The sequence below is a fragment of the Dromiciops gliroides genome, chromosome 2, assembly GCF_019393635.1.
Source record: "Dromiciops gliroides isolate mDroGli1 chromosome 2, mDroGli1.pri, whole genome shotgun sequence".
NCBI classification, from domain to species: domain Eukaryota; kingdom Metazoa; phylum Chordata; class Mammalia; order Microbiotheria; family Microbiotheriidae; genus Dromiciops; species Dromiciops gliroides.
In genome coordinates this window covers 175,219,679-175,233,607 of record NC_057862.1, presented here as the reverse complement: position 1 = coordinate 175,233,607, position 13,929 = coordinate 175,219,679, and the positions used below count along the sequence as shown (strand labels likewise).

At 48.3% G+C, this 13,929-nt stretch overlaps 3 protein-coding genes across 4 annotated transcripts; 1 reads left to right on the top strand and 2 right to left on the bottom strand.

The window, feature by feature from the left end:
- Window positions 1-1,099: 1,099 nt before the first annotated feature.
- Window positions 1,100-5,656, top strand: TSSK4 (testis specific serine kinase 4). The gene is given in 6 exon segments (XM_043988246.1): window positions 1,100-1,126; window positions 1,129-1,206; window positions 1,208-1,627; window positions 3,891-4,105; window positions 4,533-4,935; window positions 5,397-5,656. Coding segments are annotated over 6 exon segments (1,329 nt in total). The 3' UTR covers window positions 5,583-5,656.
- Window positions 5,657-6,815: 1,159 nt separating this feature from the next.
- Window positions 6,816-9,574, bottom strand: CHMP4A (charged multivesicular body protein 4A). Of its 2 annotated transcripts, XM_043981383.1 has the most exons (6): window positions 9,014-9,163; window positions 8,354-8,506; window positions 8,084-8,261; window positions 7,581-7,695; window positions 7,339-7,474; window positions 6,816-7,137 (listed from the first exon to the last, which is right to left on the bottom strand). In XM_043981383.1, the coding sequence occupies exons 1-6, from the start codon at window positions 9,042-9,044 to the stop codon at window positions 7,082-7,084; spliced, it is 669 nt and encodes a 222-aa protein (XP_043837318.1). In that variant the 5' UTR covers window positions 9,045-9,163; the 3' UTR covers window positions 6,816-7,081. The 2 variants fall into 2 exon arrangements, with proteins under 2 accessions (XP_043837318.1, XP_043837319.1); XM_043981384.1 differs by lacking the exon at window positions 8,084-8,261 and having other exon boundaries at window positions 9,014-9,574.
- Window positions 9,575-9,721: 147 nt separating this feature from the next.
- On the bottom strand, window positions 9,722-13,804 carry LOC122739730 (magnesium-dependent phosphatase 1-like). The gene is made up of 6 exons (XM_043981385.1): window positions 13,089-13,804; window positions 12,825-12,885; window positions 12,623-12,733; window positions 10,437-10,544; window positions 10,240-10,325; window positions 9,722-10,086 (listed from the first exon to the last, which is right to left on the bottom strand). The coding sequence occupies exons 1-6, from the start codon at window positions 13,123-13,125 to the stop codon at window positions 10,007-10,009; spliced, it is 483 nt and encodes a 160-aa protein (XP_043837320.1). The 5' UTR covers window positions 13,126-13,804; the 3' UTR covers window positions 9,722-10,006.
- Window positions 13,805-13,929: the final 125 nt, after the last annotated feature.

The following is a 13,929-nucleotide window of genomic DNA, read 5'->3' as shown; positions in this document are numbered from 1 at the left end:
GTGTTGGAGATAGAATCATCCTCATCTCCCCTCTGTACATATGGAGAAAGCAAGACTGCCCTCTGAGATGAATGAGGCTTCTTCACTTAGAATCATATTCGATTTGACTGTGGGATCGACCCCACTTCCAGCCTAGGGTTATGTCCTTTCAAGCAACCCCCTCCTCAGGCAGAAGATTGGAGAAGACCTAATGGACCTCTTCACTGTAATGTGTAAGGGGCTAAAATTCTAACTATTCTGTCTAAAATATCTAATGAGTGGTCGCCAATAAATTATAAGCTTTAGCAAGAGTTAGACTTTTAAGCATTTATTAAAGAGACTAAGAATTTGTTGAAGAGAGAGTGAGAGCCAGCCTCACCCCCTCTTCCTCCCACAAGCAAACGTCACTTTCTGACCCCAAAGAAAAGCTGCATGGCCTTGCCCTCAGAGGCCTTCTCCTCATGGTGGAGCTTTCCTACAGTAAGTCTCCAGCAGGTGGCATCATTCCAGTAGTTACAAATGAATGAATCCTAGGCATTTTCTGGAATTGGGAATGTGACCATAAAAATGTATGGCTCTAGACCCAGCAGGGACAGACCCTTTGTAGTAGAGGATTAGATTTTTACCTGATGACTTATACTATAATCTGTACGTATGGTTTTCCAGCAGAGAGGAGGAACTAGAAGGGACCTGCTGCTATTGGAAAAAGTTATAGAAAGTTAAGAGTAGGACCTAAGACATCGTGTCATCTAACCCCCTCATAGCTGAAGAATTTGAAAGTCTGAGAGGGACAATTAAATAGCAGGGCTGGGACTTGCTACTCCATTCTACTGAGTCCTAAGTCCACCGCTCTTTCCACTGCACCTCACTGAGCTACCTTGCTGAGAAAAACTGTCCTCTCTCTCCAGCACAGCTCTGCAAGAGCCTGTATTCCCTTCTTAACCCCTTTGAGATGACTGACAGTGACCATCTGGGTCATTAGAGATTATCATGAATTTGAGACAGGAGTAAGTATCTGTGGAGGTATCTCACTTGGCTCTGGGGAAGGTCCCTGCAGGTTCCCAAACCATGCTTCTTCCTTGAGCTATGTGGCCAGTAAGTGGGTGGAGAACAGATTGTGATGTGTGCGGAACATGGGAACTGGGGGAATTCCGTAACCAGGAAGAAGAAGAAGGAACAACAGCTACTGGTGACAAAAAGAGCAGTCCACCCCTCCTCCGTCCTCTTCCCCCTCCAAGTTCCTAATAGAGAACAGAGCCCTGTGGCCCCAGCCGGGGTAAATAAACAGGCAAGCATTTGGGGGCCAGCTTCATTTCGGCGCCGCCCCCAGCGGCCAAGGGCGTCAGCCTCCCTGGACGTCAAAGTTAGCTCAGGTGAACATACCCCCCCGCCCACCAATGTTATTACTACCAAGGGGCGAGGGGATGTCACCGAGGCATCAAAACAGCCACCATCAACCCACGTGACCTACCGCTCTGTCATGGAAGAGTATGGCTATGAAGTAGGCAAGGTGATTGGTAATGGCTCTTACGGCACTGTCTATGAGGCCTACTACACTAAGCAAAAAGTCCATGTTGCTGTCAAGATCATCTCCAAAAAGAAAGCCTCTGAGGACTATCTTAACAAGTTCCTGCCCCGTGAGATCCAGGTGGGGATGGGAAAGGGAGGCAAGAGTTTGGAGGGTCAGGCTATTGGGGCCTTCATCAAGATGGGGCTAGGTGATGTAGAGCCCCCCCCAAACAGGGTTGAACCTTATCTATGTTCCATTCATTCAACACAGTCATTAAGCCAACCTAGATTTCCTGATTCCAAGACTTGCATTCTTTCCAAGAGAATCATGTTGCTTCCCTCAAATGCCTCCTCCAGGAAGCCTTCCCAGTTCTTCCCATTCAGCAATGACCTTGCCACTTGTACCTCCCATAGGATTTTTGTTTCAGATCACACTAATGTAATTATCATAGATGAGACAGTGTCCTCTTTCTTGGAACTTACCCAGTAGGGGGATAAGACATAAACATAAATAACCATAATAATGTCTAACATTTATATAGCACTATGTGCCAGGAACTGTGATAAGTGCTTTACAGATGTAATCTTATTTGATCCTCACAAAAACCCTGGTAGGTAGGTATTCTTTTTTACAGTTGAGGAAACTGAAACTGAGGCAAACAGGTCAAGTGACTTGCCCAGAGTCATATAGCCAGTAAGTGTCTGAGGCCAAATTTGAACTAGGGCTTCTTGACTCCAGGCCCAGTGCCATATCCACTATGCCCCCTAGGTAGCTGCCCCTCTAATGTATGATATTACATAATAAATGCATTATTACATGACTGGGGAACATTGGATTCTGAACTGAGACCTGAATTCCAATCTTGCTTTTGATGCTTCTTAGCTATGTGACCCTGTGCTGACTACTTAATTTAACTTTAGGTAGAGAAGAGCATTCCAGACTCAGGAAGCACTTGAAGGAGGTGGGCACATGGCCCTTGGCTGGAGACAACTTGTTTGACTGGAGCTCAGAGTGAAGGATAGAAATTTGAGATAAGATGAGAGAGTGAGGGTGGTATTTTGAATGCCAAAGGAGCTGGAATTTTGTTCAGGAGGCAATAGAGTCACTTAGGATTTTTGAGCAAACTACTAAATCTATGAATATGGATTATTATTCTGACAGTGATATGAAGGATAGGTTGTGGAAAGGGGGAGAAGTAGATGTAGAAAGACCTACTAAGAGGCTATTTCAGGAGTCTGATAGGGTGATTGATGTATCCACTTGTACTAGGAAAATGATAATAATAATAATAGAGAAGAGGGAAGAGATCCAGCAGTGTCCCAGACAGGAAGTCAAAATAATTTAGTAACTAATTGGATATGAAAGGTGGGTGAGAGAGGAGCATAAGAGATAACACCAAAGTTATGAACATGGAAAGCAGGATGAAGGGTAGAACCACAGACTGAAACAGTGGAGTCGGGAGGAATGGGGTTTAGAAGAAAAGATAAGAAGCCTAACTTTACACATATTGAGTACAGCATAGGGCATTCCGGTGGAGGCGCACATGAAGAACCCTTGGCAGAGAGGCTATGTTTGTTGACGCCTTGGAAGAGAATGCATTTGCCAAGAAAATAGGAGACTAAGAAGAGAAGAGGATCTAGGAGAGCCCCTGGAGATACACATTAAGAGGTTAGGGAGAGGAGGTGCTGACAAAATCAGAGAAGGAATGATTAGGACAGGTAGAAGGAGGAGCAAGAGATTGTCTATGAATCCATGGTAGAAGAGAGTGTATGTACAGTAGGAGGGATGGGCAACAGCAGCAGTGAGCTGAAGGTGGATATGCACTGTAGAGTAGCCCTTGGGTTTGGTGATATGTAGGAGGTTACTTGAAGAGAACAATTTCAATAGCAAGTGTGAAATGGAAGGAAGTCTGATTGCGAGGGGTTGAGAGTCATGAAGCAGAAGCATTTGGTACAAACCCTACCCATCCCAGGAAGTATCCAATCCTCTCTCCACCCCAATATACCCTTCCCCCACCTCCATGCCAAAAGGAAAAGAGCCTAAAATACTGACATAGGTCTCACCTCCGCAAACCATTTGACCCTGCTCCATGATGTTAGATGGTCTGAGTCTTGGCTTCATCATTTACTGTCTGTCTCCGTGACTTTGGACAATCACCTCTTGTCTCTCACCCCATTTCCTCATCTGTAAAATGATGAGACTACCTTCCCTCCCTCCCTGGTTCATAAGGTTGTTTTGAGATTCAGATAAAGTACAGGTAGGTTAAAGAGCTATGTAAGCTGTAAAGTCTTATATAAATACTAGGAATCACTATTGTTAACGACGTAGCAAGGAAAGGGTTGAGAGTCAAGCCATGAGCCCTCCCCTGCCAGGTCTGATGAACTCCCTTCCTTGGGACCAGGTAATGAAAATCTTGCGGCACAAGTACCTAATCAACTTCTACCAAGCCATCGAGACCACATCTCGCGTGTATATGATCCTAGAGCTGGCTCAGGGGGGCGATGTTCTTGAGTGGATCCAGCGCTACGGGGCCTGCTCTGAGCCCCTTGCCGGCAAGTGGTTCTCCCAGCTCACCCTGGGCATCGCTTACCTGCATAGCAAGGGCATCGTGCACCGGTGAGGGCACTGCCATCTGGGACTTTTTGAATCCCAGAGGGGGGTGGTCTCACTGTAGCTTACCTAGCCCCCTATTAACCTACATGCACATACACAGACACAGACACAGACACACAGACACAGACACAGACACACACACACACACAAAATCTCCTACCTGAACTCCCTTCTTCCCACACCTAGGTCAGTCTTTCCCTCTCCATTTCAATGATCTGTTTAAGGCTTTTAGATCCCTTTGTGTGCAAAGTACCGTACAGAACAGCCCCATAGCCCCCTAAGCCTCTTGTTGCCCTCTGACAGCCATATTCCTAGACCTGCTTCCCCCCATAACCCTAAATCCCAGCTCATTTTTCCCAACTCCATCTCACTTCTATCCTCTGACTCCTGACCCTCTAGCTCCCAGCCTAATACTAACCCCTCTCCCCAGCCCCTGCCTGACCCTCAGGCCTTCTGCTGCTGGTAGGGACCTAAAGCTGGAGAATCTGTTGCTGGATAAGCGGGAAAATGTGAAGATCTCTGACTTCGGCTTTTCCAAGATGGTGACAACTAGCGGCAGCCAGACCCAGCAGAACCCTTCCCAACACCTCATGGGCTGCTTTTCCCACCTCAGCCAGACCTATTGCGGTAGTTTCGCCTATGCCTGTCCAGAGATCTTGCTGGGTTTGCCCTACAACCCTTTCCTCTCTGACACCTGGAGCATGGGCGTCATTCTCTACACCCTGGTGGCTGCCCATCTACCCTTTGATGACACCAACCTAAAAAAGCTGCTTCGAGAGACCCAGAAGGAGGTCAACTTCCCAGCTAACCGCCCCATCTCTCAGGAGTGCAAGGTGCTGGCCCCCCGGGAGGGCTGGGGCCCTTGGGCTGACCTATATAAGGTGGGGTACACATTCAAAAGGGACCATAGCAGGGTTGGGGGAAGGTGTCATTCACTGTGTATGCCACAATTTACCACAAGAACCTCACTTATTCCCACTGGCCCCATGCCCAAAGCATTAGGGAAGAACAATGAAGATAACCCTCTGGCTCTGGATAAGCAATTAGTTGAATGTAGGTAAACAAGCTTCCATTGCTTCAAGGTAGAGGATATCATCAGTCCCTCTTCCAAGGGTCCTGATGCTTCCCTGTACGCCCCCCATCCAAGCATTAACTATGGGCATATTATGAGGGAATCCCAGTATGGTCTTCTCCCTAGGGGTAGTATTGTGGGCAGCCCTGTTTCTGTCTCAGGCCCAGTAGGCAGCACAAATCAGGGCAAGCTCAGCCATGGCCTCTCTCTCCCCTGTCCCAGAACCTGATTCACATGATGCTGCGCCAGGCTGTCAAACGTGCTACCATCCTGGACATCCTCAAGGACCCCTGGGTGCTCAAGTTCCAGCCAGAGCAGCCCATCCATGAAATCCAGATCCTAGAGGTCCTGTGCCTACCACAGAACTCCAACACTACCACCTCACACCCTCCTGAAGTTGCAAGTTGAGCAAGACTGAGGAAGGAGTCAGGAAGAAGGTTAAAAGGAAGAGGGTTAAAAGGCAGGAAGAGAGGGGGGCAGGACTCCTCCCTCCATTTCTTTTTTTTTATACAAGAAATCTAATTCCATTTAGTTTTATCAGCAGGGGGAAAAGAAATTATTTTCCTAGGGAAAGCTGGGAAAGAGTCACTTCTAGACTGTTATAGAAGTTGGCCTCCATCTGTAGTCTGCAAAAGTATTTTAAACTTAAAAATATTGGACTGTGCTTTCTTTTTTGTTTTTGTTTTTGTTTGCAGGGCAGTGAGGGTTAAGTGACTTGCCCAGGGTCACACAGCTAGTAAGTGTCAAGTGTCTGAGGCCAGATTTGAATTCAGGTTCTTCTGAATCCAGAGCTGGAGTTTTAACCACTGTGCCACCTAGCTGTCCAAGGATTGTGCTTTCTTTAAAGAAATGTGCCGGGGCAGCTAGGTGGTGCAGTGGATAAAGCACTGGCCCTGGATTCAGAAGAACCTGAATTCAAATCTGGCCTCAGACACTTGACACTTACTAGCTGTGTGACCCTGGGCAAGTCATTTAACCCTCATTGCCTCACCAAAAAAAAAAGAAAGAAATTTAAAAAAAAGAAATGTATGTACAGGGTAAGGGGAGACAGGGAAAAAAAAGTGTCTTGGTTCTGTTTATCTCCTCCTTCAAACCTGAAAAGGCACTGAAGTGATTGTATTATGGCAGCATATCTCATAGTGACCCTCTCATAATCACTGGAGTAGCAGGGTGCCAACCAGACATTTAACAACTGTGAAAGGGAGAGATGTGGGCTTGTCTCAGGATCATAAAATCATATTTAGAGCTGGAAGTGATCTAGTCATTGGTTATCTAGTCTGGCACCCTCATTTTACAGAGGAAGAAACCGAGGCCCAGAGAGGTTGAGTGACTTCCCCAAAAGTCACAGACGTAGCAAGTGGCAAAGTCTGGACTCAAACACAGGTTCTCTTGACTCCAAATCCAGCCCTCTTGGTAAAAGGGTAATTGTACTGCAGAAATTCTGTGGCAATATGATGGTAGGGTTTGATCCACCACGGTACTGTCCAGTTACAGTTTATAGATCAATATAAAACACTCACCTCTTGTATGCAGTGAGGAGGCTAGGAGATCCTATAAGCCCATTCACCCCTTCTCCCTAAATAGACTGAGAGACCTGAAGTAGGTACCCAGGGGCTGACAAGACATGGTAGACAATGGGAGTCCATCTGCCCAGTTTTATTGAGAGCAAGGGCCTTTGTAACAGCTTCCAATGAGAAAAACAGTCCAGGGTCTTTTTTCCTTCCTCCCACCTTCCAAACTGTGTCCAAAACAAAACAAAAAACCCACCCTACTCCAGAGGTATGCCAGGTGAGGCATCAAATCCCTCACTAGGGCCTCATTAGGTTTAAACCCTTCAGCTCAGTACATTGGCACTTGGGGAAAAAGGAAGGGAATTAGATGACGTTTCAAGAACATCAAGGCATTCTTCAAGATACCCACTCAACCAATTGCTTCAGTTCATTTTCCTCATCAGCCTCGGAAGCTAAAGAGAAGAGAGACAAAGAAGAGAAAGGTTCAGTTCCCTAGAATTCTCCTGCCAGCCCTGCTTAAGATGAGCCAACTTTCCCCTGACATGGATCTCCACTACCGTCTCCAGGCATGAGGGGGCTGATATTACCCTTCCCACAGGTACTGCAGTGCTTGGGGCTCTTCCTCTGGCCAGGCAGGGAAGAGTTCTTAGTACCTGGACTGGGGGGTAAATGAGTAGAAGGGACATCAGGCAACTTGGCCGGTGCTTCCTCTTCATCATCTCCCATATTCAGCAACTCTTGGTTCAATGTCTCCTGCTCTAGTTCCTCTAATTCCTCTAGCAGCTCATCCTGGAAATGGAAAGTCCAGTCAGATGTGTCCAATCAGGAAAGCCCATACTGCCAAGAATTCAGTGCAAAGATCCAAAGCTCCCTCACACTACCTCCATGCACTTACCTCATCCACATCATCCCCAAAGCCCACAGGCCGAGAAATGGCATCTGAGATTTGCTGGGCTATTTCCTGTTGCTCTGTGATTTCAGACATCAGTTCATCCACCTTGTCGATGTCCCTGTGGGTGGAAGTGGATGTAAAGACTCGGGGTAGATCTTGCCTTTTCCCCTGAAGCCTCATGTCTTGATGGGCCTAACACTCCCTGGCAGAGGGAATTGAGAGAAGTCTGCATATGGGTGGGATCATATTGCAAAGAAAAGATGTGGGGAATCTCCCCTGTTGGGAGGTAGGTTTGGGTTTTTTTGTTTTTGTTTTTTTTAAAGAATCAAGTGTTCTGGCCTGCTCCTTTCCCCCATGTGTCTTAACCAGGGGAAGGGAAGGCTTTGAAGTAGGTAATTAGGTAACTGGTAGAAGACTATGATTCTACAATGAAAGGAATATGAGGATCTGTGGCCAAGCCATTCTTTCCCCAGTGTCTGTGCCCATGCCCTTCCCCCCGTACCCACATGTCCTGGTGAGCCTTGCTCATGGCACGAGCAGCCAGCCCCATGGTTCGAAGCACTTCAGCATTGGTGGTGGCATTCTCAATGGCTTCACGCTGGAATTCCAGGGTAGATAGAGTCCCATCTGTCTGTGCCAGCTGTTGTTCCAGCCTCTTCTTTCTGCGCAGTGCCTGCAGGGCAGCTGACCCAGCCCATAGCCCACCCATCAGTGCTAGAAGCCCCCAGGCTCTTCCCTCTCCAATGGCTCAGTCCTCTATACCTTTCCCCTAATACCTCTTTTGTTCTTGGTCCCATGCTGCTTGGCCGTCTGAAGTTCCTGCTGGATCTTTTGCTCTAGAAACTCCTGCTTTTTGATCAGTATCTTCTCTGTCTCCCGCAATTTCTGAATTGCCTCTTCTGGGCTTGGGTCCTTCTCCTTCTTCCCGGCTGGGTCCAAGAGAGCAGACAGTAGTACTGAGTAGGAGAAGCTATTCCCAAACACTTTTAGCACCCAGTTCCCACAGGCCATGGCTGGAGGAAGGGCCTTGGGCTTCTTTTCAAGCCACAGAACCTGAGTGTTGGTGTGTGTGTGTGTGGGGGGGGGGATGGGGTGGTAGCAGGGGTCATCAAGGTACCCTAGTCAGGAAGTCCTGCCCCAGTTAAGAGATAGGTCTGAGCCAGGACAGGGGTCAGTGTGGCTCAGATTCCTGCACTTGAAATCCTGAACACTTCTTTACCTAAGATTTAGAGGGCAAGGTGGGGGAAGGGGAAGTGTTTCCTGGAAGGGGTGCCTTGCTTGCGGATCCTCAGGCTGCTGGGGCAGGGGGCAGGAGCTTCTCTCAGTGACTTTTCTACCCTCCCGAGCATCTTTCCCAGCCCCTTATAAAGGCAGGCCCCCAAGGGTGGGCAGCCACACCTCCATCTACACAGAAGCAGGGTTCCACCAGGGCTCACCCCTGCCAAAGAGCCTCCCCAGGCCGCTCATCCTGATTCCCGGATCCCTGATGAGGTACGACCCCCACACTTGGCTTCGGTCTCCCGGAGTCCTTCCCACTTCCGCCTTTCTTTGCAAGAACAGCCCCTCCCCTCTTCCCCCCAGCCAATCCCAGTCCAAGGCTCTGGCTCAACATTGGGCGTCCCCAGCCTGGAAACCTGGGAAAGTATGCCCAGACCAGTGTGCTTGTCACATGACAGGAGTCACCTGACTAACCCCCCCCCCAACATCTTAAAGGGCCCCCAAAGTTTCCAGGCCAGCCACTGAATCCAGGAGCAGAGCTGGAGGAGCATGGTGGTCTTTGGTTTAGATCTGACAGGGTTTTCACCTAATCTGAACCCTTATTTTACAGATGAGGGAACTAAGGTCCAAGGGCCTGTCCCAATCTGAATTGTGGCTCTGCCCCTTCCTCTCCCTGGGACCCCACCCCAGGGCCTCATGTTCATGGCATCTGCCAGAATGGACCTTCAGGCCCTCTCCAGTTTGGGTCTCTGATCTCGAAGGCCACAGAGACAAAGCCATTTGCCTAAACATGGGAATGCTGGTTTTCTAAGCCCAGTTGTCGGGCAGACACAACCCCAGAGGGCCCAAGAGCACCAGCCAGGTCCCTCTCCTCCAGGATGAGCCTTGGTGCACTTTTGTAGGGTCAAGCAGAGGAAGTGCAGAAGTATGTCATAGGAAGCTTTATTTGCCACGAGTCAGGGGTCTTGTGATGACACATCAAGAAACAGACTGCACTGAGAAGCAAAGCTCTGAATCAGTCCTGGGCAGTCTCGGCCCATACACAGGAGCACAAAAAGGACTTAGACCAAATGAAGGGTCTTGTATGCTCACATACAAATGTGTTTTACAATTCACAGATGACCTGAAAATGCATTCCTCATTCTTGTTCTCTTCCTGCTGGGGTAGAGAGCCAGGGATCCCATTTGCAGGGCTGCATCTGAGAGTTCATCTCAGGACTTTGCAAATGTTTCTAGGCCTTTAGTCAGAGTGTGCAGACTCATTGCACTCTGGACATGAATACAGGTGACACCTAGGAAAGAGTGACATTTGATGAGATTAGTCTTACCTCTTTGTCATTTTGGGGGTCCTTAGCTGGCATGCAAACTAGCCACGCCTAATCCTACTACCCCATGTATACTTATATACCTAAGCTCCCTTTCCCCCCAACACAACCATTCAGTACCCAGTTTGCTGACATCTACGATGTTCCGCTTCTCGTCATCGAAGAAGATCATTTCGGAATAGGGGATACCAGTCTTCTGCTGCAATCTGAGCGGAACAGGACTGTGTGAGGACAGGGGGTTGGCTCCCCACTCCCACCATGCCTGTCAGGTAGAGCCAGTCATATTTTTCTTTTCTTTTCTTCTCATCCCTGAGTACCTCTCAAAGTGTGTGACTTTGCAGCCTGGATAAATTTCCTTGTGTGCAAAATATTTAGTGAGGTCAAAAAGCTCCAAGAGCTGATTGGCTCCTTGAATCTCACCGGTCCTAGGTTGAAGAGACGGGACATGATTTTAGGACAGAATGAAGTCATATACAAAGGAGGTTTGGCAAAAGCAATGAATGAGGAAATTAGGAATGCTAAAATGCAAAGTCGTACAAATTAATAGCTGTTTTTGAGTTATTAGCTTCTCCAAAATTTGCAATGTAGTTGAAACAGTGCAGAGGTTCTCCTCCCCCATAGAGGTAAAAAATGATAAGACTGGAACCAAAGCAGAATTCTGAAGGTGCGGGTCAGCTAGGTGGATAGAGCACTGGCCTTGGATTCAGAAGGACCTGAGTTCAAATCCAGCCTAGGACACTTGACACTTACTAGCTGTGTGACCCTGGGCAGGTCACTTAACCCTCATTGCCCTGCAAAAAAAATCCTGAAGGTGCCTTCACAGCTGCCAAATCAATCTTCTTTTTTTTTTTAAACGGGGCAATGGGGGTTAAGTGACTTGCCCAGGGTCACACAGCTAGTAAGTGTTAAGTGTCTGAGGCTGGATTTGAACTCAGGTACTCCTGAATCCAGGGCCAGTGCTTTATCCACTGCACCACCTAGCCGCCCCCAATCAATCTTCTTAATGCCTAGATCTGACCACTAACTCACTACTCTGTAAAGGAGATAATACCGATTCCTTGGCTTTTTATTTCCAGCCAAAGGCTGACCTTCAGAGCCCTACGCTTTTCTAATCCACTTGACCCTTTCCAGTATTTCACTTTATTCCTTCCATGCATGGTATATACATTTCATGTTACATCACTAGCTATTTTCCAGTCTCAGCTTATACTCTCCCACCTCAATTTTATTTGGCAGGTAGACATGTAATATGAATGCCTATGCAGAATTAAAAGTGAGTAACAGAAAGGCAATGGAGGGATACATGGTGAGGTGAGAGTCAGCTGCAGCACATGACCACACATTTGTTGTACATGAGTAACTCTGAATTAACAGCAGAGTAAAAGACATCATCAAAGAACTGTATGATAGGTAGAGAAGATGGGCTGATCACATGGCAGGAACAAAGTCACAGGTGGGCAACCAGTGTTCCACTGCTACTCATTTGATAGGAGAAAGCCAGAAAGTCCTTCCTGGGTTCAAGCACCACCTCTGACACATACTGACTGTGTGAGCCTGGGCAAGTCACTGAAAACCTTTCCGTGCTCCAGGCAATTGTCTAAGACTATAAATTGTATTTTTAAAAATTGGATTATATTTTATTTTCAAATCGGCATTCTCTCCCTCCTAACTCTCCTCTCCCTCTTTCAGGAAGCAAGAAAAATTAAATCCATTATAAACATGTATGGTCGGGGCAGCTAGGTGGCGCAGTGGATAGAGCACCGGCCCTGGAGTCAGGAGTATCTGAGTTCAAATCCGGCCTCAGACACTTAACACTTACTAGCTGTGTGACCCTGGGCAAGTCACTTAACCCCAATTGCCTCACTTAAAAACAAAAAAAACAAAAAACATGTATGGTCAAGCAAAACAAATTTCTGAATTGGCCACCCCCCACCCTCCCCCCAAAAGTCTTTAAATCTGTACTCTGAATCCATCACCTCTCTAGGAGGTGGGTAAGCATGTTTCATCTTGAAGTCCTCTGGAACTGTAGTTGGTCATTGTGTTGAGCTGACTTCCTAGTTCTCCAAAGTTGTTTGGAAGACTATAAACTGTAGAGAAGGCAGACATGGACTGGTAGAACTCTCTTCTGAGAGCTCTGTAAGTGTGAAATCTGTCTCTTGTCTGGAATGCCCTAGCTTTTCCTGTTCACTTTTCAGATTCTTTCTCTGCCTTCCAGGTTCGGATCAATTACCATCTCCTCTAATAAGTGTCTTTACTGATATCTCCACCTGAAAACATTCCCTCTCCCCATACTGAAAGGCTGGTCTGGCCTTCTCCTTGGCCCCCCATCACACTCTACCTTGTATTATACTTATCTCTACGGTTGTTATAAGCCTCCCATGCCCACCACGTAATGAAAGTTTCTTGAGGATAGGATCTGTCATTTTAAAATCTGTGTTGCTCATCCCTTTGTTCGGAGTAAGTGCTCCGTAAAAATGTGCCGCATTGAACAGGTGGTCCTTACCGGGAGGCAGCAGCGATGGTCACCCCCAGGCCACGGAGACGTTCCAGCACGTCGGGCACTTCTGGGTACAGTCTAACAATCTTCCCATTGCTGTCCCGCACACTTCCGTCCCTAGACCGGGGCAGAAGGGGTAGGACACAGGTCTGGCACCCCGCCCCGCCCCACCCCCATCCAGTACCTGAGCCTTGGCCCCGCCCCTCACCTGTTCCTGTGGAATGGGGGTTCCACATGTGTGTCAACCCAGAAGGGCCAGAGAGTGTAATCTGCAAGGGAAGGGGGGCAAGTTTTAGCGGGCTCCGGCCTAGGGAGGATCAGGGCTGGAGCTCAGGGGCCGAGGAGGACAGGCTTAGCAGGGGTAGGGATGAGGGCCGGGGCCGGGGCCGGGGACCGGCCCGACCTCAAGGAGGGGTCAGAAACGGCAGACATCCTCAGTCGCGCGCAATCTCCCCCCACGCGGTGCACACACCCAGGTCGAAGACTGCCAGCTGCGGAAGGCGGGCCATGGCGAGCGGGCTCTGGGGTCCTGCAGGCGTAGCACGGGACCGGCCGCCTTCAGCTAGCCACCATGTTTGACCACAGAGAGAAGGTAGCTAGAGCGCCGCTTCCCGGAGTCTGTCCCGAGGCCAGCGGCGCCCTCCAGAGTTGGAGCTGAGGCATGGCCGAGACCCCAGACCTAGCACCAGGAATGCCCGGACAACCCTCCCACTGGTCGGGATGTAGGTTGTTGATAGGGCTTTTTTCACCTTAGTCAGCTGCTCCTTCCAATCAGTGATAGGATCATAAATATGTAACTGGAAGATCTGATCTAATCCTCATTTTACAGATGAAGAATTCGAGGCCCAGGCCAGCTTGTCCTACTATACTATACAGGCACAAGTGTAATTGGCACAGCCAGGGCTGGAATCCAGATGTCTAACCCCAAATCAGTTTCTCCCTCCTTTGAATAAATTCCCCAAAGACCCTTCTGCTCTGCATTACTCCAGGCCACCTCCTTCCACCCCATCCCCTCAGGGGCCAGCCTCCTTCCCTCCTCACTTTCACAATAACTAAGCCATAACCTAGAGGCAGGGAGGGCAGAGTCCTAGATAAATACTCCCTCTATACAATAGTGGTCTTAAAAATCACAGAATGTTACATGAACCCATTTCCCAGGTCCAGCAATGTTAACAATTTAGCTATCCTGTTTTCTACCACCATTAACAGGAACAAATTTATTCCAAGGTCCCAGATCCTAATGGTCCCAATCCTTTCTTTAACATGCCCCTGGAGCCTGATAGGGTTCTGCCAGGATCATGTTCCACTTGAGT